Source organism: Eulemur rufifrons, chromosome 8 (assembly GCF_041146395.1).
Source record: "Eulemur rufifrons isolate Redbay chromosome 8, OSU_ERuf_1, whole genome shotgun sequence".
In the NCBI taxonomy this organism is placed as follows: Eukaryota; Metazoa; Chordata; class Mammalia; order Primates; family Lemuridae; genus Eulemur; species Eulemur rufifrons.
The window spans coordinates 9,839,130-9,864,838 of NC_090990.1; the positions used below are offsets into that span (position 1 = coordinate 9,839,130).

The 25,709-nt window shown below is 60.0% G+C and overlaps 2 protein-coding genes across 9 annotated transcripts; one reads left to right on the forward strand and one right to left on the reverse strand.

Annotated features, from left to right (window-relative positions):
• Positions 1 to 4,642: 4,642 nt before the first annotated feature.
• HSPB7 (heat shock protein family B (small) member 7) lies at positions 4,643 to 8,169 on the reverse strand. 7 transcript variants are annotated; one of them, XM_069477373.1, is made up of 3 exons: positions 7,903 to 8,169; positions 7,246 to 7,364; positions 4,643 to 6,008 (listed from the first exon to the last, which is right to left on the reverse strand). In XM_069477373.1, exons 1-3 carry the CDS (start codon positions 8,102 to 8,104, stop codon positions 5,829 to 5,831), a joined length of 501 nt encoding a protein of 166 aa, XP_069333474.1. In that variant the 5' UTR covers positions 8,105 to 8,169; the 3' UTR covers positions 4,643 to 5,828. The 7 variants fall into 7 exon arrangements, with proteins under 7 accessions (XP_069333474.1, XP_069333470.1, XP_069333473.1 ...); XM_069477369.1 differs by having other exon boundaries at positions 7,231 to 7,348; positions 7,905 to 8,156; XM_069477372.1 differs by having other exon boundaries at positions 4,643 to 5,966; positions 7,231 to 7,364; positions 7,903 to 8,156.
• A 4,663-nt stretch (positions 8,170 to 12,832) lies between these two features.
• On the forward strand, positions 12,833 to 24,691 carry LOC138389174 (chloride channel protein ClC-Ka). Of its 2 annotated transcripts, XM_069477374.1 has the most exons (19): positions 12,833 to 12,932; positions 13,770 to 13,898; positions 14,736 to 14,864; positions 15,841 to 15,980; positions 16,295 to 16,372; positions 16,464 to 16,542; positions 17,183 to 17,308; positions 17,640 to 17,724; positions 17,805 to 17,906; positions 18,563 to 18,647; positions 18,924 to 19,097; positions 19,522 to 19,591; positions 19,747 to 19,857; positions 20,204 to 20,417; positions 21,348 to 21,481; positions 23,254 to 23,342; positions 23,507 to 23,590; positions 24,189 to 24,275; positions 24,644 to 24,691. In XM_069477374.1, exons 1-19 carry the CDS (start codon positions 12,833 to 12,835, stop codon positions 24,689 to 24,691), a joined length of 2,064 nt encoding a protein of 687 aa, XP_069333475.1. The 2 variants fall into 2 exon arrangements, with proteins under 2 accessions (XP_069333475.1, XP_069333476.1); XM_069477375.1 differs by lacking the exon at positions 14,736 to 14,864.
• Positions 24,692 to 25,709: the final 1,018 nt, after the last annotated feature.

Sequence of the window (25,709 nt, forward strand, 5' to 3'; positions counted from 1 at the left end):
AAAAATAGAAAAATTATCCAGGCATGGTGGTGCACGCCTGTAGTCCCAACTATAACACTTGGGAGGCTGAGGCAGGAGGATTGCTTGAGCACAGAAGTTTGAGGTTGCAGTGAGCTATGATGGTGCCGCTGCACTTTAGCCTGGGCAACAGAGTGAGTGAGACCTTGTCTCAAAATAATAACAATAACTATAATTGTCTGACAACATATATCAAGACATATCAGAATCTTAGGAATCTCATATAGTTTTTATTTTTTTTATTTTTATTTTATTTTTATTTATTTATTTTTTTTTTTGAGACAGAGTCTCACTTTGTTGCCCAGGCTAGAGTGAGTGCCGTGGCGTCAGCCTAGCTCACAGCAACCTCAAACTCCTGAGCTCAAGGGATCCTCCTGTCTCAGCCTCCCAAGTAGCTGGGACTACAGGCATGCACCACCATGCCCAGCTTTTTTCTATATATATTTTTTAGCTGTCCATATAATTTCTTTCTGTTTTTAGTAGAGATGGGGTCTCGCTCTTGCTCAGGCTGGTCTCGAACTCCTGAGCTCAAACGATCCGCCCACCTCGGCCTCCCATAGTGCTAGGATTACAGGCGTGAGCCACCGTGCCCGGCCAATATCATTTTTAAACACATGTTAATAACATACCCACACAAATATAACTCAAAGAAAGTTAAATACCATTTCTTATTTGACAATGCTCCCCGTATGATTTTAACATACCAAATAAGCCTAATATGTCTCTCTTAGATTTCCAGGGGTTTCTTTTAGAAAATACTTAATTTTAGAATTTGAAATTTGATTTAGGGAAGTTTGTCAAATATCAAAGGTTTAAAATACTTGATTGGCCGGGCGCGGTGGCTCACGCCTGTAATCCTAGCACTCTGGGAGGCCGAGGTGGGCGGATCCTTTGAGCTCAGGAGTTCAAGACCAGCCTGAGCAAGAGCGAGACCCCACCTCTACTAAAAATAGAAAGAAATTATATGGACAGCTAAAAATATATATAGAAAAAATTAGCCGGGCATGGTGGCGCATGCCTGTAGTCCCAGCTACTCGGGAGGCTGAGACAGGAGGATCGCTTGAGCTCAGGAGTTTGAGGTTGCTGTGAGCTAGGCTGACGCCACGGCACTCACTCTAGCCTGGGCAACAGAGTGAGACTCTGTCTCAAAAAAAAAAAAAAATAAAATAAAATACTTGATCAAAATAGAGTCGCAGGTTACTGTAAAATAATAGTCATTCATTTAGCCAAAGTGATAATTCAAAGGTTTCCAAAAGCAAGAACCTTTATTCTTTGGGTTTTTTTTTTGGAGGGAAAAAAACTGACGTGGAGTAAAAGTATGATCTAAAACAGCCAAAACTGGCCCCTGTGACAGTTTATATGTAACTAAACCATGTCTGGTAAGGCCATTACTAATTACAAACTAATTACAGACATCATTCACCAGAAAGGCATAAAGATTCAGACTATCAGAAAGCAAATATAAAATGGATTATTATGTTTCTCAGAGCAAACTGGAAACGCAAGTCTCTCTACTTGTCCTGTAAACTTAACTTCCTAATAACTGATTTATAATCATACCTACTCTTTAAGATGTAAAAGTCACCAGAACCTGTGTTACACACCTTCTTCAGCATCAAAAAGCTTAACAAATACCCCTTGGTGGTGCCTACTGCTTTTCATATCGTGTTCGAAATGAGAGACTCAAAGCCATAAACGATTCAATAACTGGCCCAAGATGGCAACTAAGACCGGATGATAAGCACCACCTCACTAGTGCTAAACTGCTTCTGCAACTCACTGGGTTCACAGTAACTACACAGGGTTCCGTGTAACTCAGGTGATATTAACCAACCTTAGGTAGCTTCCCAGTCTATGTAAGTTCTTCCCAGTGGAACACTTGACTTGGAGTCCTGGACCCTCAAAGAGAACTGCTTCATTTTTCACTTCCCCCGAAGTGAGGTGAAGACCACGTGTAGAGTGTGTAGCCCCAACCTTGGCTACGCAGCCCTGCAAAGGAGAACTGCGCCGCCTCTGCACGTCCCACCCGCATCCCTCCACTAAGGGGCCTTCCCTCGCAGCCAGCGACCCCAGAGGTTGTTTAATCCCAGGAGCGAATCAGTGAGATCGGAAACCAAAGAACCGAGAAAAAAAAGCAGCACTTAAGCATTAGAAAGCGATTCCCGCCTCTCCCAGGCACTGTGTCCGGCGGCCTCAGAGCAAATTGAGAAACCGGGGCGCGTTTCTATGGCTTCTGACCTCAGTCTGAATTCCTGATCACGCCAGCCACAAGCGCGGGAAGAAAAACTCAGGCCACACCTCCTGGGCACGCCAGTCTCCAGCCGAATCCAGGCTGGGACTAGGGGGAGACGCCAGGCCTCTCAACCTGGGCACCACGGTGGCGCCCAGCGGCGCCCGGGCCTACGGTGAGACCAGACGCGGACGCCAACCCCAGTGGCCTCTCGGAGACCAGGCGCATCTACAGGCCCCAGACGACAGTGATAGACCCACTGCCTTGGAACCTTTACCCTTGGGTAGACGGGAGACTCAGTTTTCAATCAAAAGACCTGATAAAACTCTCCCCCCCCCTTTTTTTTTTCTGCAGTTTACTCAAAAGGTAAACAGAATCTTGTATTATCTCTTATTAATACTGTATGGAAATCTTGTTCGAAAGAGGAAAACGCCGAAGAGTTGTGGCTCCCCCTCTTACGTGTCTTGGACTCTCCCACAGGTCTCGGACCCCAGAGGGCCGCATCTTTTCAATTTCCCCTGTCTCTTGCCCAAAAAGCCTCCAGATGGGGGAGCCCCCTTTCCCTGCGGGGCTGCCAGTGGTGGGGACTGATCCGTGTTGACCCAGTGGAAGGCTTTCCACAGCCACAGCAAGATTCAATCCCAGCCGTGCCACTGCCAAGCTGGGTGACCTTGGGCCAGCTGCTTGACCTCTCTGAACGTCCCTGTCCTTCTCGGAACAGCGATATTAATAGTACCTACCTTGCAGGGCTTGCGTGGGGATGAGCGTGCGCCAGGCACACACTAGGCGCTCAATGAATGGGGCTGCTATAATTACTCTTCCGGGTGGGGGCGGGCCGAGGGCCCGCGGCCAGGCCTATATTTAGCCGGGAGAGGGGTGGGGGCTCCGGGAGACAAAGAGCCTCCGCCAGCCCGGGCGCCTGGGGGCGGAGCCGACGAAAGACCGGCGGCCGTCCCGCCCTCCCCTCCCGCGGGGTCACCTTGGGTTCCCTTAGACCCGACGTGCCCTGTCCCCGGCGGCCACTTGTCCCCAGCGCAGCCCTCATCACCGCCAAACTGCGGGCTGGGGAAGGGGCGGCTGGGGCGGGGGGGTGTTCAGCCGCACGGGGAAGCTGCCCCTTCCCAGCCCGCCTGCCCGCGGCCCAGCTCCGAGGCCCGGCCGGCCAGGTCGGGGCCTCGCTGGGATCGGGACGCCCAGGTGAGCCTGCCCCGGTGGGGGGCGCAGGAGGGGAGCTAGCCGGCCCCTCCCCCCAACCTCGCGCTGATGAGTGTCGGGGCTGCAAATAGCCCAGTGGAATCAGTGAGTCACGGAGGCTGGAAATACCGCACCCCCTCTCCTCCGCCCCCCTCCTCCTGACCGCAGCCCGCGGGAGCCGCCCTGGGGAGCGCGCCTGGGGGTGCGGGGTGCGGGTCCCTCCAGAGAGTCCCCCAGGCTCCCTGAACCAGCCAGCAGACACACACACACACACACACACACACACACCCCCAGCCTCGTCCCCCCCCTTCCCCCCCCATTCCAACCAGCTCTACCCCAGGGGCTGTGTGGCCCTGGGCCAGTCATGCAGCCTCTCTGGGCCTCAGCGCTGGCATCCTGTACAAGAAGGGCTTCAGGAAGGCAGGCGACCTGGTGCAGCCTGCCCACCTTTGTGTCTCTGTGCCTGGGACAGTGCTTGGCACAATGCCTGGCACATAGTGGCAGGACGACATATATCTCTCGGATGAAAGAATGAATGAAAGGGAAGGACAGGGAGGGCAGTCGGAAGACAGGTGCTGCAAGGGCTTCACAGAACTAATCATGGGGTTCCTGCCCCATGGGTCTGGGGAGCCACCCGAGGAGGCCAAGGACACCCACATTTCTGTGAAGTCTTAAGCTTTAACTTGAGCTACCTCTCCACCCCCAGATCTCAAGGAAGGTGAGTTTGTTTATCCTGGGGTTTCCCAGCGGCTGCCTCCAGCCCTGCCCCGAGCTTGAGAACTTCAGGCAGGTGGTCTCCAGAAGTCTGTGAGAGGGTCATTTATTGTGTGTACAGGTTCCAGTGCCGGGGACCTCCCGAGGCCCCGCTCCCCGGCTTCCCCCAAGGGCCCCAGAATAGCAGGAGTGAGAGGTCACCCTATAGCACACTGACCAGAGAGGCTCAAAGGGCAGAGGCTGGCCCTGCCACTTGCCCTGGGGACCCTGTCTACCCACAAACCACCCCTACCCCTCACCCCTTCTGTATGTGGCAGGCTGAGCCGGTTGCTGGGAGCAGCAAGTGTTCCCCAGGGTTGAGGCTGGTGGAGTTCCCTGCCCCGGACTGGGGACCAGGAGGGAATGGGCTTAGGGGCTTTTTGATGATTCTCCCTGTCCCCTGGCAGGAAGCCCTGGGGGGGGGGGTACACAGTCCTAGAGAGGCAGAGTGAGGGGAGACCCTCCTTAGTGCCCAGTAGTGGGGGGTTGAGAGCAGCTGTTGACACCCTGGGTTCAGATCCAACCTTCAATGACAAAGCTAGGCACTCAACAGCTCAGACTCAGTTTCCCCATTGATGAAAATGGGGATTGTAAATCTGATTTTACAATGCTCTGCATTTGGCCTCAACCAATGGTAATGCTGAGTATTTGAAAGACAATGATGGGGTGTGTGTGTGTGTGTGTGTGTGTGTTATACACACACTAAACCTGTAGATTCATAGATTAAGAAGGAAGAAGGAGGGGGAGGTGACTGCGCAGAGGAGAAGGCTGCAAGAATCTGGGGTCCAACCCTGAAGACCCAGAGCCCCATCCATGCTCTGGCTTCCACTGCGGTTGGGTGAGCCTGTCTGCAGTGGGTGCAGCCCCAGGAGCCCCGCCTGTGGATGGGAGGGAGCAGGACCAGCCCCACCCTGGCCCTACCCTCCTGGAGGCACCAGCAGGTAACGCGCTGCAGGAGTTTCACACAGTTTCTCACCAACAGGCTGTATTGGAAAAACCCCACCTACGATATGTACAGATGCAGCATGGCCCTGCCCTGGCACAGCTGGCTGGCTGGGGGCACAGGGCTGGCGGGCAGCCTGCCAGCTGGTTTGGGGCTTGGAGACTGGTGGAGGGGGGTTACCGTCACTGCTGTCTCCTGGCCTCCTTGAGCCCTCGGGCAGTTCCACTTAGATAGGCACCTCTGCCTATGGCTTCCTTGTGCCTCTTCCACTCCCCTTGGCCAAGGGGGTCCCAGGTCCCTGGTCCCCCTGCCCCTGCCCTGCAGAGACTGCAGAGATCAAAGGACTTGTCTGTCTGTCTGTCCTGCAGATCATTTGCCCAGATGCCCTGCTTGTCCCCCTCCTCCTCCCTAGACTGGGTTCTTTGGGATCTCCCTTCCTCCACCCCAACCTTCTATTCTGGATTAAGTGAGGGAGGTCATATCTGAAATCTGAGCACCACAGGGGAGGCCAAGGGGTCCCTGGCCTGCCCTGGGCAGAGTGGAGGGTCCTAGTTTGGGCGGTGGCCCACCTGGGGACTGAGGGGCATCAGGGCTGGAACCCTGGCTGGTGTCCTAGGGACTGTGGGAAGGGGTTAGGAAGGCTTGCTGGCAGCCAGTGGGGAGCGGGGAGGGCAGGGGAAGGGGAGGCCCTCAGATTTTTATCTCCGTCCGGAAGGTCTGCTGGACGTGCTCTGTGTGCGGGTGACGCCGTGCCCGGATGGTGAGGCTGCCATCCTCCCGCAGGGCCGAGGTCACCGATGTAGGGTCCACGTCGTCCGGCAGCTGGCACTTGTGAGCAAAGGTGTTCATGACTGTGCCATCAGCCGCCAGCTGGGGAAGGGGTGACAGGTCAGGATGGGCTGCTCCCCAGCCCGTGCTGCTTGTGACAAGCCAGAGTCCCCTTCTCCCCACTCTCTCCTGGCTGGGCCCCACCTGCTGAGGGGCTCTGCTTTCTGGTGCAGAGGGGCTGGCCAGGGTGGTGATGGCCACAGGATGTGTAGGGACAGGGCAGGGTGCCTACAGGAGCTCCAGTAGTTCCAAGGGGAGGCAAGGGGCTTGGCGACGGGTGGGACTCAGGGGGGGAGGAGGCTCTCCGGCAGTGGCTTGGAATCTGGGCCTCCCGAGCAAGGCGGGAGAAGATGACACAGAGGAGAGCCATGCCCTCTGGATACCCAGACACATCGGTGTCCACCCGCCAGCCCCTCCCCCACAGTTCAGCCAGCACATGGTGTCCAGAGGCATTTGGGGCAGCTGAGTCACTGTCGGGGGTGGCAGGGCTGGCACGTGCCCACAGCCCTTGGCATCCTGGCAGGGACGCCCAGCAGTCCACCCTCGCATGCTCGGGGCTGAAGCCGGCCCATAGGGGATCAGGGAGAGGCCAAGGGCAGCATCCCTGCTCAGGCCTGGTCACACCCTCTCCAGGGTGGAGGCGTCAGTGCCTCCTGGGAGCTCGGACTCAGAGACCCCGGGGACCCAGTGACCTGAGACCTGTGAATGGAGGGAGTGTGTGGGCTGGAGTGTGCGTGACCCCAAACTGCAGGGTCCCTGCGCAGCCTTGAGCCTAATTCTGGGTCCCCAGGGTGGGAGCTGGGCCTCTGGCTCTGGGCTGGGACAGGGCTGGAGGCGTGTCATGGGGGGAGACCCCTCCACTGCTGCCCAGGTGAGTCCCCCTGCTACCCACATCCCCCCATGGGCTGCCAGAGCAGCTGTCCTCATGCCCCCATCGCCGTCTCCCTCCGGTCATCCACACCCTCGGGCCCACCCCCTCGGGTCTCCCTCTGCACATCCCTCCAGCCCTCTTACGTTCCCCGAAGCTCCCTCGGCTGCCCTGGGCTCCTTGGGGCAGAGGGAGGCAGTGAGGGGGTCCCCTGGCCCATGAGCTACATGGGGCAAGGCCTTTGGTTCGCTCTGGGGGAGTTTGGGTGGGGAAGGGACACTGGCCAGGGTGTGGGGGCCCAGGATGGGAGGTGGGAGTGGGGGACACAGGCAGGAGATGGACTAGGCGGAAGGAACAGGGCAGGGGCACCCAGGGGTGGGGCGGGGCCAGGCTCACCTTCTCAGCCCGCACCTCGATGTGGTTGTTGGAGGTGGTGACAATGATGTCTTCGGGTGAGAAGTCTCTCACGTCCACCACAAACTCATAGGCGTCTCCCAGGGTCTTGATGTTGCCCTGCCCCCCAGAGCGGGCTGTGGGGAGGGCTGCTGTCAGTGGGGCATGGGGCAGGGCTGGCATCCAGGACCTGGGTTTCTGGCTCCTTCCCCTGGGACAAAGGGCTGCTCCCCCAGGCCCGACCTCCCCCCTAGCTTCTAAGCCCCTCCTTGCTCTTGCAGCCCACCTTTCCGAGGTGGGGATGGGGCCTCACCCAACACAGGTGGTGTGTGTGTGTACCTGACAGTCTGTAACAATGCCACCCCGGGCCTGGAGGCTGGGGGCTGCCCCACCCCTCAACCCCATCCAGCCCTCCAGGGCTCCGGCTAGGACCAGGCCATGGGTAGCCACTGGAGCCATCTGAGCCCTGGGGCATTTACTGTTCCTTAGAGCCCCACCTGTTTTCATGGCCACATCTGTCCCTGCGGCCACATCTGTCTGGGCCACCACACGTGGCTGTGGGCTGTGCAGCACCTGTTCCTGGCAGATCTGCAGCCACAGTGCACTCGGTGGTGCCCTGAAGCAGATGTCCCCTACCTGTGCATCTCCCCTCCCCTCGGAGCCCGCAGCACTTGCCTGGGAAGGCCAGAGGCTCTGAGTGCGGCCTCATGAAGCTGCCAAAATCCTCAGAAAACATGCTCAAGGACTTCTCCATGGGTGGGTCCTGGGCCGGCAGGGCACGGGAGGCGGAGGAGGAGGAAGAGGAGGAAGAGGAGGAAGAGGAGGAGGAATGGAAACTTCTCTCCGCTCTGAAGGTGGAGGAAGTCCTGTGGCTCATCCGCGGGCAGGCGCCGGCCCCGTCCAGGCGGGCAGGGGCTGGACAGGAGAGGGGTGTGGGCACAGGCCTCCGGGGGAGCGTGCCGGGCCCCGACTGCTGGCGCTTTATAAGGCCCGACTGTCCCTGGGCTCAGGGCCAGCCCCTTGTCTACTAGCTAAATTTAGGCCTCTCCGTGGCCCGGAGGGGGCTGGAAATCTTCTCCCGTGAGCCGGCCCTGCTGACAGCCCGACACACGCAGGCCGGGACGGCTGAGCTCACGGCCTGGCATTCCAGGCCGATCACTGCAGCCCCAGGGGCCTGCACGCCACCGAGCAGCGGGCTGGACTCTGTCCCCTGCCACTCACTCGGACTCCCGCGCCTGCCCCACGACCTTGTGGGTTTGGTGTTTCTCGAGTCTTCTGTCTGTCCCATCAGCCTAGGGGCTCTCTAAGGACTGTGCCCGCCCTTCAGACTCTGCTTCTCTGCGGGCTGCGCCTTCCCCAGGCAGACTCAAGCTCCTTGGGACAGGGGTAGGTGAAGCCCCCTCCACACCCGCCCCCACTGAAGTGAGGGGCTCCTTCCCGCAGGGCAGACACTGTTTACAGCCCATCTCTAAGGAAGGGGTGAGACAGCCCTGGAGGGGGCTGAGGATGTGCAGCTGTCCCCCTGCCAGCTCCCATGCTCACACTCCCCCACCGATTCTCGGAACATTTAGGGGTCCCAAGAGGAGAAAGCTGGCAGCTCGAGCCGAAGCTGGGGCTTGGGCCCAGACTCGGGGGGAGGAGGTAGATCATTTAATAACTGTCCTCGAAGATCTAGAAGGTTACGTTCCCAGCAACTCTCTGCTTGACCCCCTCAGGGGAGATGGCTCGGCCCGCAGCAGACGGGGTTTCGGTTAGACGTAGAGGAGCGCTCCGGAAGACAGTTATTCCAGTTATTCCAGCCCTCACTCCTGCAGCTCTTCGGGCACAGGCTCCCAGCTGCAGGCTGTCCAGCGCGGCCCCTTTGGATCCCCACACAGCTGGAAGGAGCAGACATTATGCCCATTTTATAGACAGGGAACCTTGCAGAAAGGGGCCGGGGGAGGGGCTCACACTTGTGTAAGTGGCAGAGCTGAGATTCGAACCCGGATGTGTTGGATCCAAACCCTCCCAGAGGCCGGGTGAAGTGAACGTAAGTGCATGGAGACAGACTGCCTGGAGGACCCAAGAAGCCCCTGTCTCCCGCCCACTGGTCTGCAGAGCTGGAACTGACATAGTGCGGGGCCGGGGCAGAAGCCAGGGAGGTGGCAGGTCCCCTGCTCTGCCCGGGCCACAGTGTGGGGCCTCTGCTCTCCTGCAACTCTTGCCCTTCCTCCCAGATCAGCGCCAGTTCCCCCTCCCCCAGGGAGGCCTCTCTGATTGCTCCTACCCACACAGCCCCCTCCCCCAGATGCCCACTTCACTGGCCATCCCCAGCCCCTGGCAGTGTGACATGTGTCCCCTCTCCCCTATCCCACTGGCAGTTCCCCTGGGGCAAGGGTTCACCTGTCTCCGCATTAGACTGGGGAGGTGGGGACTCTTTCCCTTTGTCTGGCCCCACAGAACCCAGTCTGGAGCTTCATCCTTGGGGGGCTCCGTCCACGGGGGTATTAGTGGTGCCGGTGCTATGTGAAGTGGGGGCAGGGCAGGGCACAGCTGGGGGCCAGGGTGGTGCCTGGGACAAGAGGGTCTGTCACCTCTCCTGGAGATTCCTGCCGGGTCTGGGGCTGTGTCACCTTTCCTGGCCAAGGGGGCCCTAGGGCTGCCGGGAAGTCACCAGCACTAAGGTGAGGTGGAGTGAGGGTGGGGGCAGGTGGGGGGCCCAGAAGCCTGCCGCTCGCCAGGGAAATAGGAGCCAGTGGCTAAATGCAGACACACAGTCATGGTGCTGAGGGCCTGAGTCACTGCTCCTGGGTGTCAGATCCCGTTACCCACCCCCGCCCACCATTCCTCCTCCTTCCCCCCATTCCCGAGGCATCACCCACACAAACACTGCATCCTCCAGCTTCAGTGGCCAGGAGGGACCTCGAAAGGTCACTGAGGCCATTCCCCTGTCTCCGGGCATTGTCTCTCCCTTCGGATCACGGGGACAGAAGGAGCTTCAAAGATGATCCAATCCCTGGAATCCTAATCACCCAGGGGAGATTTTAACAAAGACTCTTCCCTCTGCACCCCAAGATTCTGATTTGGGGTCTTGGGAAGGGACCCGGAATCTGTTCCCATCGGCTCCCCACACGGCCAGCTCACGGCCAATGTCCGGAAACCACTCATGGTCCAGCAGTATTTGCTGAGCACCTGCTGTGTGAGGGGCACTGTTCTAGGCTCTGGAAGGACTCAGTGATGAATGAGGTAGAGACAGGCTCCTGCCCCTGGGCTCTCCTCATTGGACAGAAGAGGAAACTGAGGGTCCAGGTGGCGAAGGAGTTAGGGGTGGCAGAGCTGCTTTGGCTTCAAACCTGCTGTCTCCCCACCTCAGCCACCTCCACTACTGCTGGGCACGTGATGTGGAAGAGGGAGAAATTGGGGGCTGGCACGTGGGGGCAATGGCTTTGGAAGGGACTTGCCCTGGGCACTGTGCCCCCTTGCGGTCCTCAGTTTCCTGGCACTTATTGCCAGGGTGCGCAAAAAAGGGTGGGACCGTAGCCAGTGGCTGCCCAAGAGCAGAGACCGGGGCTTGGGATGTTAACAGGCAGCCAGTTATCCTGTTACCGTGAGCAGTTGATGGGTTGGGGTGGCCAAGGTGAGGTGGGCCCGGGCCCATAGAGAGCAGCAAACCCCAACCCCACCGCCCACAACACACACCCCTGCTCCTGTTCTCAACTGACTTGACCCGGCATCCGGGGTAGAGGGTAGCTCATGGTCCCAGATTTTAACAAATCCTTGACCGGTCATCATGATGTTCAGAGAGGTGGCTTTGTCTGGGGTGGGGGGCAACTGCCCCAGATCTCTTGCCCAAATATTCCAGAAGTGGCATCAAGACACAAATCTTCTGCTTTGTGCCCAAACCACGGCCCCAATTAAGCCTCAGGAGCTGGAGGAGCTTGCGGTAGAGGAAGCTCTAGGTTTGGGCTCAGCCTCTGCTGTGTGACTGTGGGTGAGTGACTGTACCTCTCTGACCCTCCTGCATCCTCTGCAAAATGGTAATGCTATCCCCAACTCACAGGGCACAGGGAGGAGGAACGGAGCTGCACATGTAAAGCTCCTGGCATGTAGCTGGCGCGCAACCCGTGCTTGTTCCCTTGCCATGTCCCTGCACACCCAAGCTGCCGCCCTCTGTTGGAGTGGGGCAAACTCTGTGGCTTTTATGCAGAAGCCCCTTGGACGCTGTGGTTCGAGAGTTGAGTTTCCTGGGACTGCAGAGTCTGCACACAAAGATCAAGTCCAAGTCCCTCACTGGGCCTCGCGGGCCACGGCCACCACAGTCCACCGCCTCGCTCCAGCTTGCTGACCTCCCCCCAGCCTGGCCGAGACGGGCCACTGAGGCGGGACGGCGGAGGACAGTGTGGGGTGGGGCCCTGGCGGTGCCCTTGGCCTCTGTGATCTTGGATAAACAGCTTCATCTCTCCAAGACGCCGTTTCTTTACAATGGGATAACCCTGCCCACCTCGGGTTTCCTGAGCACTCAGGGTGATTTCAGGGAGGGTCATGTCGGCCTGGCACACAGGGGGGTGCAGTCATGGTGCCCCCCACTCACCTCTGCCCAGCTTTCCCCTGCTCCCAGCCTCCTCCCCTCTCCCTTCTCTGCTTTTCCAAACCCTTTCGTGTCCAGCTCTGAGAACCCAGTGCCCTGAGCCTGGCCGCAGCAGATGACCCCTCACGGCCCTGCTGTGTGCACGCGCTCCCCCTCCCAGGCCCCTCGCCCAGGGGTCATCGGCGCCCCCACCTCTGCGGTGCTCTGGGGGGTAAGGGAAGCCCCGCTCCCCCACCTGGGCAGCTCCGCCCTGTACCGCTCCAGCCTGGGCAGTTCTGGTTGGTTTGTCAAGGACATTCCTAATGGCCACAGTAAACCCCGGGCAGGGGGGTGGGGGGGTTGTTGATTGGTGGAGCACACACCTGTCCAGGTGCACCGGAGCTGGAGGCCAAGGAGGCTGTGTTAGAGAAGGGCCGGCCCCGGACACAGCAGGGCGGACTGCCAGGTGAGGGGCCGCTGGCGCAGGGCTGAGGCTGGGGCACGGGCCTGCCAGGGCCAGGGTGGGCAGGGCAGAGGTGGGGAGGGGCAGGAGCCAGCATTTCACTTTGACCCTTGGCGGGGTCTCCTTCTGGACCTGGGGTTTTCCTGCCTCTGTGGCCTGAGTGTGGCGGGGGAGGGTGCTCAGGCACAGGGAGGCAGAGCCGTCCACGGGGACCTGCAGAGAGACAGTGACAGCCCTGGGCAAAGAGACTGCTCCAGGCAGTGGGAGCAGCCAGCATCCCAGAAGGGTGGGAGTGGTGGCCTCAGAAGGGCTTGGGATCCAATCTGCTGCTGGACACAGGGCAGGGGACACCTAGAAGCCCCCCACTCCCGCCCCTTGACACACACAGGCACTCACCCTCGGCGGCAGACCCTCAGTGATGAGGGCACACGCAGGCCTGCGTGTCCTCTGGATAACTCCACACACCCGCACACACACAGAAGACACGGCCTTTCCTTTTTATCTGGGAGGGAGAGTATGGGGAGGCCGAGAGGCAGGGCGAGGACACTGAGCAGCTCGCCAGGGTCCAGCCCTCCGTCTGCGCCCCCAGGGACCCGATGGAGGAGCTGGTGGGCCTGCGTGAGGGCTCCTCGGGGGACCCCGTGACTCTGCAGGAGCTGTGGGGCCCGTGTCCCCGCATCCGCCGAGGCATCCGAGGTGAGAGCCAGGTCCCCTCCCTCCCCACGGAAGACCCCTCAGGACATCACCCCTGCCCAGGCACCCACCTCCTCTTTTCATTTGTCCCAGGACGTGCTGCCCTGGGGCACAGGGGGAAGGGATCTGTCTGTCCATCTGTCTGTGGGTCAGATGGGCCAGGCGTCTGCACTCTGCCTTTGGGGAGATCCAGCCCAAGGCCTGGTCACTGTGCCACCCTCTACCCAGGCCTCTACCCTCACCCGCCTGTGCCAGTGAGGGGCTCTGAGGGGCAGCGGCCAGGACAGCTGGGGCCACTGTGGACTTGACATCTTTCTTTGGAGCCCCACGTCCATTGTTTACTTTGAGATCTGGCTGTCCCCTTAGCTAAGGGGCAGAGAAGGCAGAGACCCCAGAAGGAGGCTAAGTGCAGCCCCAGGGTCTGATGCCCACAGCCAGTGAGGGTCAGCTTCCGGGCTGGGCTGGCAGCCAGGGGGCCGGGCGTTGCTGGGGGCTCCTAGGAGGGACGACGCCACAGGCCCTGGGACAACGCAGGAGTCGTGCTAGACCCTCACGCTCTCTGAGCTGCGGACCCTGCTGAAGCTATAGCTGCCAGCTCCCCTTCCTAGGCCCCTGCCCCCAGTCATCTCCCGTAAGGCCCCAGTATGGGCAGGGGTGGGGAGGGAGGGCGGGCAGGGGCAGCAGGCCTGGCAGCCACTGTGCCGCCACCATCACTGCCACAAATCCTGCTCGGCCCCTCGTGTGAGGCAGAGCCCACTCTGGACCACGCTAGACTCCATGCGTGGTCCCAGCCCCACCCTGCCCCACCCTAAGCTGTGCCCCCCCATGCTCCCGCCCCAGGTGGCCTGGAGTGGCTGAAACAGAAGCTGTTCCGCGTGGGCGAGGACTGGTACTTCCTCATGACCCTGGGGGTGCTCATGGCCCTGATCAGCTACGCCATGAACTTCGCCATCGGGCGTGTGGTCCAAGGTAACCTTCCCCGGCACGCACGCCCTGCTCTGGACCATGGCATTCCGGCACGCTCTTGGGGATGCCATGTGGGCCTCGGGTGCAGCGGGGGCGGGGGGAGGGCTGTGGGTGGGGCTCTGGCCCTGGCTTTGCTCCTGACTTGCTGTGTGACCCTGGGCAGGCTCCTGCCCCACTCTGGGCCTCAGTCTCCTCACCTGCACAACAAGGGAGAAAGACAAGAATGTGCCGAGAGCACTTCCTCCTCTGAGCTCCCCGCCCTGCTCATGCCACCCCTGTTCCTGTGCCCTCCTGCTCTCAGCTCAGCTACCCTGGGGCTAGGGCTGGTGGGGGGGGCACTTGCCTAGACCACCAAGCATAGATCTTTTTTTCCCTACCTTCAGCAGCCTGTCTCCACCCTGAGGCCTCCCTGGAGGAGAGGACATGGGGTATGGGACATGGGGCAGGAAGGGCCCAAGACACTTTCTCTGGAGACTCTTAGCTGCCTTAATGGGGACCCACTATGGACTTTGGTGCTCCACGCCCTGCCTCATTTAGTTCTCAGTAGGTCTCCCTTGGCCGTCAGTGACCTGGGAGGGAGATTTCATCACTAGCCCATTTGATAGATGGGGAAACAGAGGCTCAGAGAGGTTGAGTCGCTTGCCGAAGGACACTCAGCTAGGAAGTGGCAAAACCAAGATGTGGACCCAGGGTTGTGATCCCGCCTCTTCTTGAGGGTCTACCACTCACCGGGTGGCCCTGGGCCTCCCCTCTCTGAGCTTCCATTTTCTGGTCAGTGAGGGTCTGGCCCTGAGGGCTTCAGAGGCTGTGGGTGGCTCCCTGATACCTGGCTGTCCCCAGCGCATGAGTGGCTGTACCGGGAGATTGGGGACAGCCACCTGCTCCGGTATCTCTCCTGGACCGTGTACCCTGTGGCCCTCGTCTCCTTCTCCTCGGGCTTCTCCCAGAGCATCACGCCCTTCTCTGGAGGTGAGTCCACAGTCGTCACGCCAGTCCCCACGGGCGAAACCTTTTCATCCCTCATGGTGCTTCTGACCGGGAGGACAGGAGGCAGCAGCCTCATTTCATAGCTGGAGAAGGAGGCTCAGAAAGGTCATGTCGAGGCCAAGTGCCATGGCTCATGCCTGTAATCCCAGTGCTTTGGGAGGCTGAGGCGGGAGAATTGTTTGAGGCCAGGAGTTTGAGACCAGCCTGGGCAACATAGTGAGATCCATCCCTACAAAAAAAAAAAAAAAAGAAAGAAAATAAAAGAAAACATTAGCCAGGTGTGGTGGCACATGCCAGTAGTCCCAGCTGCTCAGGAAGCTGAGGCAGGAGGATCGCTTGAGCCCAGGAGTTCAAGGCTGCAATGAGCTAGAAGAATCACACCACTACACTCCAGCCTGGGCAATAGAGTGAGACCTTGTCTCTAAAGAAAAAAAAATAAATAAAGAAAAAATATAAAATAAAGAAAGTAAAGGAAAAAAAGTCATGTCACTTGCCCAAAGTCACACAGCAAAAGCCAGAACCTGATTGTTGAGTCATTGCTGGCTCTACCTGCTTTCCAAGGGCTCCTCGGGGCCGGGGCAGGAGGACCGGGGCAGGTTCCCCTGCAGGGTCTGCGCCAGTGGCTGATGCCAGGGAAGGGCTGGTGCAGGGGACACAGCTCTCCCAGGCCTCTCAGCAATGCCTCCAGCTCCAGGCCAGCAGATGGGAGCTCCAGGGATGTGTCCAGGGGTGGCCTGAGATTCTATCCTGGGTTCCCCCACGCTGCCACAGCTGTCTGCCAGGACCAGCTGGACGAACAGGGACAGCTCAGTTTCCTCATCTGCAAAACGAGTTTGTGAATCCCAGTGTCAGAGGGTCTATGAGGATCCGCCAGAGCAAAATGTGAAAACACTGTAGAGTGTTAGGAGTTTTGATCTAGCAACTCTCCCTGTCTTGCCCCTGCCTGCCCCCCACCCAGGTTCTGGAATCCCAGAGCTGAAGACCATCTTGTCAGGGGTGGTCCTGGAAGACTACCTGGATATCACGAACTTCGGGGCCAAGGTGGTGGGCCTCTCCTGCACCCTGGCCGCCGGCAGCACCATCTTCCTGGGCAAAGTGGTACGGGCAGGCACAAGGGCACCCTGCCTGCCCCTGCCCCCTTTCCCTCATCACCCACCAAAGCAGGGTCGGAGGGGACTCAGGCCTATCCCTGCCTCAGGGAGCTCAGACTTAGGGGAAGAGACAGGCCAGGTCCCCAGAGTGTGACAAAAGTCACCCCAGGACATCCCTGGAGGTCGGGGAGATGGAGGAGGGGGGAGGCCATGCTGTCTCTGGGTGAGGCTCCCTCTGCTCCCCTTACCCTGGGCCCCAGGGAGCGTCCCTGTGCCCTGTCCCTGTGCCCTGTGCCCTGTGCCCACACCTCACCACTGCAGGGCCCCTTCGTGCACCTGTCTGTGATGATTGCTGCCTACCTGGGCCGTGTGCGCACCAAGACCATCGGGGAGCCTGGGGTAAGGGCTCAGGGTGGGCTTCCGTGGAGGAGTGGGAAGGAGGGAGGGGAGGGAGGGGCTGACTCTGAGCCCAGGACTCCCATCCCCCCAGAACAAGAGCAAGCAAAATGAAATGCTGGTGGCAGGGGCAGCGGTGGGCGTGGCCACAGTCTTCGCAGCACCCTTCAGCGGTGAGACCCTCTCTCTCACACCCCCTGCACCCTGGGGCTCCTTCACGCCCCTGCCCCTGTTTATTGGGGCTCTCTTACACCCTTCCCTGTGCACCCTGGGACCTCTCACACCCCTCCCCCTGCACCCTGGGCCCCTCACACTTCTCCCGGGCACCCTGGGACCACTCATACCCCTCCCTCTGCACCCTGGGGCCCCCTCACACTCCTGTCCTCTCTCTGCCCAGCCAAGGCCTGGAGTGGGGACTGGGTCTAATTCTAGTTCTCACTTCAGTTCTGCCTTGGGCACAGCCACCCAGGAGTGAGGGGTGTCGAGGGGCTTCAGGGTTACATTGGGCAGACCTGTGCAACCCCAGCCAGCTGGTCTCTCTGAGCCCGGTTTCCTCCTCTGTAAAACGGGGGTCATAATAGCCCCTGCCCCATGGTGAGGAGAACGGCACATACGGGCATTGGACGGCAGGGCTGGCTGGACCTGCTCTCTGGTCAGCGGGGTCCTCCGGGCCCAGGCCCTTCCCTCCTGCTGTGTGTCCCCGCTGTAGGGCAGCAGGGCGGAGGGGCAGGGAGGAGGGGATACTGGACCCTGCATCCAGGGATTGCGGTGGGTGGGGAGGGGGGGTCCGTCTGAGCTCAGTGTCGCCCCCAGGCGTCCTGTTCAGCATCGAGGTCATGTCTTCCCACTTCTCCGTCTGGGATTACTGGAGGGGCTTCTTCGCTGCCACCTGCGGGGCCTTCACGTTCCGGCTGCTGTCGGTCTTCAACAGCGAGGAAGGTGAGCCCCACGGGGGCTGCGCAACCCCTGGCGCTTCCCCTCTTCCCTCCTCCTCGCCTCCCGTTCCTTTCCCTGCCCCTTCGCCCTCCCTTCCTCCCCCTCCTTCTTCCCTCCCCCACCTTCTAGGAGCCTGGGAGGGAACGGACCTTACTGAGCATGCAGGGTGGGGTGAGCGGAACCGCTGGGCAGGGGGCGTGGGGGCCTCGAATGCCAGGAAACAGATACCTGGGGTCAGGACCTGGCACCTCCTCCACCGCGGCCTGTTGATCTGGGACTTGGGTTGGGTGGGGTAGCAGTGCCATCGCCGTTCCCCACGTCCCTCCTTCCCCAGAGACCATCACCTGCCTCTTCAAGACCAGTTTCCCGGTGGACATCCCCTACGACCTGCCAGAGATCTTCTTTTTTGTGGCACTGGGGTGAGTCGGGGCCTCCCCCAGGCTTGGACTGCTGCCCTGGCACTGGGGAGGGCTCTGGACTCACCTCCCCCCGCCCCCAGGGCCATCTGCGGTGTCCTGAGCTGCGCTTACCTCTTCTGCCAGCGAACCTTCCTCGGCTTCACCAAGACCAACTGGTTCTTCTCCAAACTGCTGGCCACCAGGTGAGCTCTGGGCTGGGGCCCGGGGACCTCTCAGGGAGCCCCCCTGGACTCCCGACCTTATATAGAAAGCCCCACCCCCGCCTGAGCCCCTGTCCTCCCACTGAGCCCCCAAACCTCTCCCCAGCCCACACCCCATGTGTGGAGCCCCCAGCCCTCATTGCTAACCCCCCTCTCCAAGCCCCCATGGTCACTGCCCCTCCCACCTTACTGGGCTGCCCTCCCACCTCACTGAAGCCCCAACCCCTGCCTTGAGCCCCCACCCCTCACTGAGCCCCAGCCCCCTCGGTAGCCCCCTCCTTCCTAAACCTTGTCTGCCCCCTGGCCTTGGCGTTGGGCAGCCCTCCTTCTGCCCCAGGATGCATAAGCCCCACCCCAGCCTGGCCCCACTCTGTCCTCCCTCCAGCCTGCCCTTGCCCCGAGCTCTTTCCCACCCCCCTGCAACCCCCGGGCCCTGCACTGGTCACACCACCCGAGTATGGGACTGATCCCACGACCCAGGGCCTGGAGCCCATGTCCCCCTCCTGCCCTTCCTGCCCCCAGTTCTTGCCTTGGAGTCAGCCCTAGGGTGGGGGCCTGCTCCTGCCTGGGCAGGGGCCGGTCTCCCCCCGTGGGGTGGGGGAGGAGGAGGGCCGGCACTGGAGCTCCCCCCCCAACAGCAAGCCTCTGTACTCCGCCCTGGCGGCCTTGGTTCTCGCCTCCATCACCTACCCGCCCGGCGCCGGCCGCTTCCTAGCTTCTCGGGTAAGGGGCGCTGAGCCGGGGGTGGCGGGAGACGGGAGCCCCACTGTGGCCCCTCCTTTTGTGCGTTATCTCACTTATCCCTGCAACGCCCCGTAGGGGAGATGCCTGGGCTCCTTTTATAGACAAAAAACCCACAGCTCAGCGAGGTCAGAGCTGTGCCCAGGGTCCCCCAGCTGGGAGGTGCCAGAGTAGGATTTGAGGCGGGGTCAGGCAGTGAGGGGGGGCTGGGGACCGAGGCTCAGCCCCCTCGTGCCGATTCCGACCTCCCCGCCCCAGCTGTCCATGAGTGAGCATCTGGACTCGCTGTTCGACAACAATGCCTGGGCACTGATGACCAGGAACTCGTCCCCACCCTGGCCCACGGAGCCCGACCCCGAGAACCTGTGGCTTGAATGGTACCACCCGCGGTTCACCATCTTTGGGACCCTCGCCTTCTTCCTGGTTATGAAGGTGGGCACCGTGGGCCCCCGAGTGTGCACGGAGCCGAGGCCAGCTTAGGTCAGGACGGGGCTGCCCGCAGCATGTAGCAGGGGACCAGGCCTCACACAGCACCCCCACTCTGCCCGCTGTGTGGTCCTGGGCAAGTTGCTTGAGCTCTCTGAGCCTGGGTCTCCTCACCCTTGATATGAGGTAATAATTACTGTCTCCACCACAAAGGGGGGCAGAGCGGGGAGGAGGGAAAGTGACTGGCATGGTGCCGGGCACACAGTGGGCACGTTATCAGGGTGAGGTTCCTTCCCCAGCACCAGATGCTGGTAATGGGCACGTGCCTGGGAACCCTCTCCCTCTTCCCGTCCCTGTCCCGCCCCTCCCTTGTCCGCGCCTTGCCCAGTTGTCTCTCACTTCCGCCCCTCGGGTCTCCCGCCGCCCGCAGTTCTGGATGCTGATTTTGGCCACCACGATCCCCATACCCGCCGGGTACTTCATGCCCATATTCATCTTCGGTGAGTCTGGGGTCCTGAGGCTCTGAGAGGTTTGGGGCCACTGGGGCAGGGCCACGGCGCCTGGTTCACCCCCCTCCCCAGGGTGGTCAGGATGGTGCCCAGGGATGGAGGGGGCTGGGTCAGCCGGGCTCCCCTCACCCTAAGTCTCTGGTCAGGAGCTGCCACTGGGCGCCTCTTGGGGGAGGCCCTCTCTGTCGCCTTCCCCGAGGGCATCGTGGCTGGAGGGGTCACCAACCCTATCGTGCCTGGGGCGTACGCCCTGGCAGGTGAGTGGGTTGGGTCCCTGCTGGATGGGCAACATCGTGGGGCTGGGCTGGCCTTGGGAGATCAGTTGGTGGCTCTGGAGGGGCTGGAGCGGTCCCTGGGCCACCCTCTGAGCCCCACCACCCCTGAGCCCATTGCACTCTTGGATCCTGTCCGACGCCCACCCCCACACCCTCCCCTCCCCTTCTCCTCTTACCAAGCAAGCCCAGGCGTTGGGGCACTTCTGACAGTGCCCAGGGTGTGGCCTCTGGACAGTTCCCACCCTAGCCCCTGGCCATAGCACGCAGCCTTGTCCTCCAAGTGAGGCTGGCCTCCAGCCTGAGCCTCCCTGCCGGCTCTGCCACGCAGGGGCTGCGGCCTTCTCGGGGGCGGTGACCCACACCATCTCCACGGCACTGCTTGCCTTTGAGCTGACTGGCCAGATTGTGCACTCACTGCCTGTGCTGATGGCGGTGCTGGCAGCCAACGCCATCGCCCAGAGCTGCCAGCCCTCCTTTTACGATGGCACCATCATCGTTAAGAAGCTGCCGTACCTGCCGCGGATCCGTGGCCGCAAGATCGGGTGAGCAGCGCTGGCCTCGGGCCGGCTAATGGGGTGACGGTGTCCAGGGTGGGCTGGGGTCGGAGGGCCCCTCCCAAAGGAAATGCCACTGCAGTTGACCTTGGACATGGGGCAGTGGGAAGGGCTGACATACAGCTGGTCTCTGCTCCCCCCAGCACCCTGTGACCCTGGGCACGTCCTTGGCCCCCAGGCCTCAATGTCTTACTGGTCATCAGATGGTCTCTGGAGCAGGACAGATATGGCCCCATTTGCCAGATGAGGAAACTGGGGCTCAGAGAGGTGCCATGTCTTGCTCCAGGTCACATGGAGAGTCAGCACCGGATCTAGGAGGTCCCCTCCCCGCTCTCCACTCCTGCTGTTCTCACTGGGATGTTGGGAGCTGGAGGTGGAACTAGAAACGGGCTCTGAGGTCCTCACTGGACCAGACAGGACCAGGGCAGCTTCTGGCCCGAGAGGAGCAGGGCTGAGGCTCTGGGAGTCCCTGGGTCCCAGGCCCAGCTCCAACATGTGCAAGCTGCCACCCTGTCAGACCTGTTCTGTAAAATCTGTAAAATGGGGGTGGTTACTCCAGTAGAGTTTAAAGTGTTTTGGGTTTTTTGTTTTGCATTAACTTTTCTTCAAATGGAATTCTCTCCAGGGAAGGCTGTGTCTAAAACAGACCAAAGTGGAGCTGGTCTGGGGCATGGGGTCCCAGGGGCACGGGGTCCCGGGAGCTGGGGGTTCAGAACTGGGCCATCAGTGAGGTGGGCCCCAGGTTCCTTCCCACCCAGGTTCTGGGAGTCCCTCATTCCAGGAACCTCTCAGTCCCTGCCCACACTGGAGAGTCATGGGTCCCTGGTCCCAGCAAAGCGCCCCCAGGTGTCCCTGCCCATCCTGGGCTCCGATATCCCCCCAGCCCAGGACCTGAGGGGAGCCTCCCTCTGCCCATAGCTCCCACCGCGTGACTGTGGAGCATTTCATGAACCGCACCGTCACCACGCTGGCCAAGGACACGCCGCTGGAGGAGGTGGTCAAGGTCGTGACCTCCACAGACGTGGCTGAGTACCCCCTGGTGGAGAGCACAGGTGCCCAGCAGGAAGGGAGGAGGATGTGGGGACTGGGGGGTCCCTCTGCCTTCCTCGTGGACCCTGGAGGGTCAGGCCCAGGAAAGGGTAAGCAGGGCATTGGGCCTGGCAGGCAGACTGGAATCTGAATCCAGGCTCTGTGACTTAGCAACTGTGTGACCTTGGGCAAGTCACTTCACCTCTCTGAGCTTCAGTCTCCTCATCAATAAAATGGAAATAATAACGATCCTACTTTGGGGTGGCCGACGTGTCTAAATGGAAGACGCGAGGGTGCTTGTGATACACTCCAGGAACAGCTCTTGGGATTCTAGAAACCAGGCCCGATGTGTGGGGTAGGATGATGGGGACACTACTGTCTTCCAGAAGCTTCCCTCAGGCTTCCCTTCAACCTTTCCCCACCTGAGTCCCCGTGCCCAGCCCTTGATCATGAGAAAAGCATCTTTTTAAAGACAAATGACACTCAGGGCTATTGTCAGCCCATATGTCCCCTTTGTACAAAGGAGACAAGGTGCACATTTGGTGAGCATAGCATGGCTAGATCTGGGTCCCCGCTTACCATTTGAGCAGGCACTTTCTGCAGTGAACAACCTGTACAACCATACAGGTCACTCCTATGCCTACTCCAAGAGGAATAAAGACATTTATGAGCTGAAGAACTGTGAGTAAATCACATAAGCTCTACGAGCTGCAGTTTCCTCATCTGGAAGATAGGGATCAATATAGTATAGGGTTGCCAGAGGCTCTCACCCCAAATGTAGGCCTTTTAGCATTAATGCTACAGAACATACCAAACATCCCATTTGAAAACTTTTACATATGGATGGCCCCAACAAGAGGCTTCACCTCCTGGAACACAGAGAGAATTGGCCTCAGCGACAAAGTCCTTTTCTACCCTTTGAGCCACAGGAAGCAAAGCTCCCAGCCAGTGCAGGCCCAGGCTGTGGGACCCTACTGCTCCCTCAAGAAACAGATTTAATTGTTTATTAAAAGGGGAGGGTGGGGAAGGGATGAGGCATGAAAACTTACCTATGGGTACAATGTACGCTGCTTGGGTGATGGGTGCACCAAAGCCCAGACTCCACCACACACGGTATAGACATATAACAGAATTCAACTTGTACCCACAAATGTATTAAAATAAAAAAATATAAAATATAAAATATAACTTTATGGGTAAAGAAAAGAAGAGGAGCATTTATATGTCTAGTGGTCAAGTTTTTATTTTACCCAACAGAAAGCAAAAACCCCGAACTGGCCCCTTAAAACTGAATGCTCGCAAATTCTAGTTGTACCCCAGGGCCAGAGCGAAGCTTGCCGAGCCCCCAGCACACAGGGGGACCCACGCTTCACTGGGCAGAGCCAGACACGGAACCTCCTGTGGGGAAACAAAGGAGCAAGCCCAGCCCTGACACACAGACGGCATCACACAGGTGTCCCCAGCTTGCTCCTGCCTTCAGGCCCTGCAACATGGGGAATCTCAGTGGCGGCCAGGGTCTCTCTTGTGCCCCCTGCAGCCTAACCCCCCACCTCCACATTAGGAGCTGAGTGATCTTGGGCAAGACAATTAGCCTCTCTGTGCCTCTGAACCTCAGTTTCCTATCCTGTAAAATGGGTGATAATAGTTATAATAGACCTGTAGGCTGCTGTTAGGTTCCCAGGAGATGTGCGAACACCCAGCACAGTTCTTGGCACATAGAAGGAAATGTGAGTTCCTTCATCTTCACGATGTGCCTGTCTCCCTCTCCCTCTCCCTCTCCCTCTCCACTTGCCAGAGTCTCAGATCCTGGTGGGCATCGTGGGAAGGGCCCAGCTGGTTCAGGCTCTCCAGGCTGAGTCCCCTTCCTGGGCTCCAGGACACCAGGTGGGTACTCGTGAGGGGTGTTGGGACCGGCTGGGGTGGGGCTGGGCAGGCGGCAGGGCTGTGAGGGGGGTGGCTGATCTCCTGTGGGGCAGGTGGTCTGAGAGGGGCAGCCTGGGGAAGGGGGAGGCTGGCCCAATCGCCCCTAACCCTTCCCCCATCCCCAGCGGTGTCTCCAGGACATCTTGGCTGGGGGCTGCCCCACAGAGCCAGTGACCCTGCAGCTGTCGCCAGAGACCTCTCTGCATCAGGTAATGCGGGGAATTCAGCAGTGCAGGTAGACGAGGTCCCTGGGGTGGAGGGGAAGAGCCCGACGGGGAAACCCAGGCTCCAGCTCCCCTACCTCGCCATGTTGCTTCCTGCTCCTCCTGGACCTGCTTCCTCATCTGCAGAATGGGCGTAGCGTTCCTGCCTGTCCGCCCGGTGATGCAGAGAGACCAGGGCAGTGGGGAGGGCTCAGGAACTAGCCTCTGGGCGGAGAGAGAGTGGTGTTGCATCAAGGCGCACGCGGGTTTCAATTCCCGGCCCACATTCTCCCTATGTGATCTTGCACAAACTGCTTAACCACTCGGGCCGGAAGCAGGCCGGGCACCTAGGGGTGGCTCCAGCCCTCAGCGGCCTGATGACGCTGGCTGACGGGCCCTCCCCCAGCCCCGCCCAGCCCCGCCCAGCCCCTCGCGCGGACTCTGGCGCCCCCTCGTGGCCACTCTGGGCATCGCAGGCCCGAGTCCCCGGTCTTTCGCGCACACCAGGCCCCGCCCCGCTCCTGGCACAGGGACGCGGGCAGCGGGCCAGAGGGGCAGCGTGGATGCCCCCTGCCCTCCAGTGCTTCCTGACCTTCCCCTGCAGGCGCACCACCTCTTCGAGCTGTTGAACCTTCAGCTGCTCTTCGTGACGTCGCGGGGCCGAGCTGTGGGCTCCGTGTCCTGGGCCGAGGTACAGGGGTCCCCAGGGCGGAGGGAAGCAGAGGAACCCTGCTCGAGCAGACTGGGGAGGTGGGGGGCACCGGCACCCTCCCATAGAAATTTGGGGGGCCTCACAGGATTCTGATGAGCCCCACTTCCCGGCCCAGAGTAGCCACTGGGCCTAGCCATCCCTACCTTGTATTGTGGCCAGTGGCCAGCCTGGCCCTCTCTGGGCCTCAGTGATCCCGTCTATGCAATGGGGAGGCACTGGCTCTCCCAGTCACCCAGAATTGACTATTAGGGGAGTTGACGCCCCTACTCTCAACCTCCTCGACATCCTTCCTCCAAAACAAACAAACAAACAAACAAACAAACAAAAAACTCTTTTTTCTGTTCTAGATGAAGAAGGCAATTTCCAACCTGACAAATCCACCAGCCCCAAAGTGAGCCAGGCTACCAAGACGAAACAGGCACCGCAGCTGCCCTGTGACCGAGGCTGGGCAGAGACCCGGCCTCTCCTCCCCCATCACAACACACCCTCCCCGCCAGCCCCGCTCCACTCCTTGGCAGAGCAGGCAGCTCTAACCTAGCCCTGAACAGGGTGCTGTGTTCACTCTGCCCCATCCTGGGTGGGACAACGGCTACTGCTTTGAAGAACAAATCTCACCTTGGACAGAGCTCAGAGTGTGAGATGGCAAAAAAAAAAAAAAAAGGACAGCACAAGGCAGATGCTCAGTGAATGTTCATCCAACTCGTGAATGAAGAGATTGGAGTACGCTGTCACCAAGGGCAGGCACAGCTGGGGGTTGTCTGCTTCCCAGCCAGAGGCTCCAGAGAAAAATAAAGCTGGTCCCCTCAACTCAGCTCCAAGGGTGTCCTGACACCTGAGCTCCTTCCCTGTGCTGGCCCAGAGTCAGCTCCTGGGGCCGAGGTGGCCACACGGTGCTGCAGGGCTGGGTCCCTGGTCTCTTCCTCCTGCCCCTCCTCCTAGCAGGGAGATGTCTGGGAGAGAGGGTCTCCCACCAGGTCTTATGATGTCCTCATGCATAAGCAGGACCCTGTGGCTCTGTGATTTTCACGCTGGCCCTGGTCCCCTCTTGGGCTGAGCCACAGCTGATAAAGTGAGGTCCCCTGGTATGGTTCCTTGGGGAGTCCACAGAGCCTCTGGCATCTTCCATGGGGCCTCTCCTGGCTGGGTGGTTGCAGGTTGACCAGCTGTGTGTGCGTGTTGGGGGCTGAGGTCCTCCCCTAAGTCCCTCTGGACCCTCTGCCCAGGGGCCCGAGATCACGCCTTTCCCAGCAGAGACCAGGCCAAGTTCATCCAGGTGAATCCACGACTTTAATGTCTTCAGAGAACCTTGGGGAGGTGGGAAGGGGACCAGGAGGTGAGTGGGCTCCCTGAATGGGGTACACGGGCACCAAGGAAGCAGGCTCAGAGGGTGGGGGACAGACAGACACTGGGAGA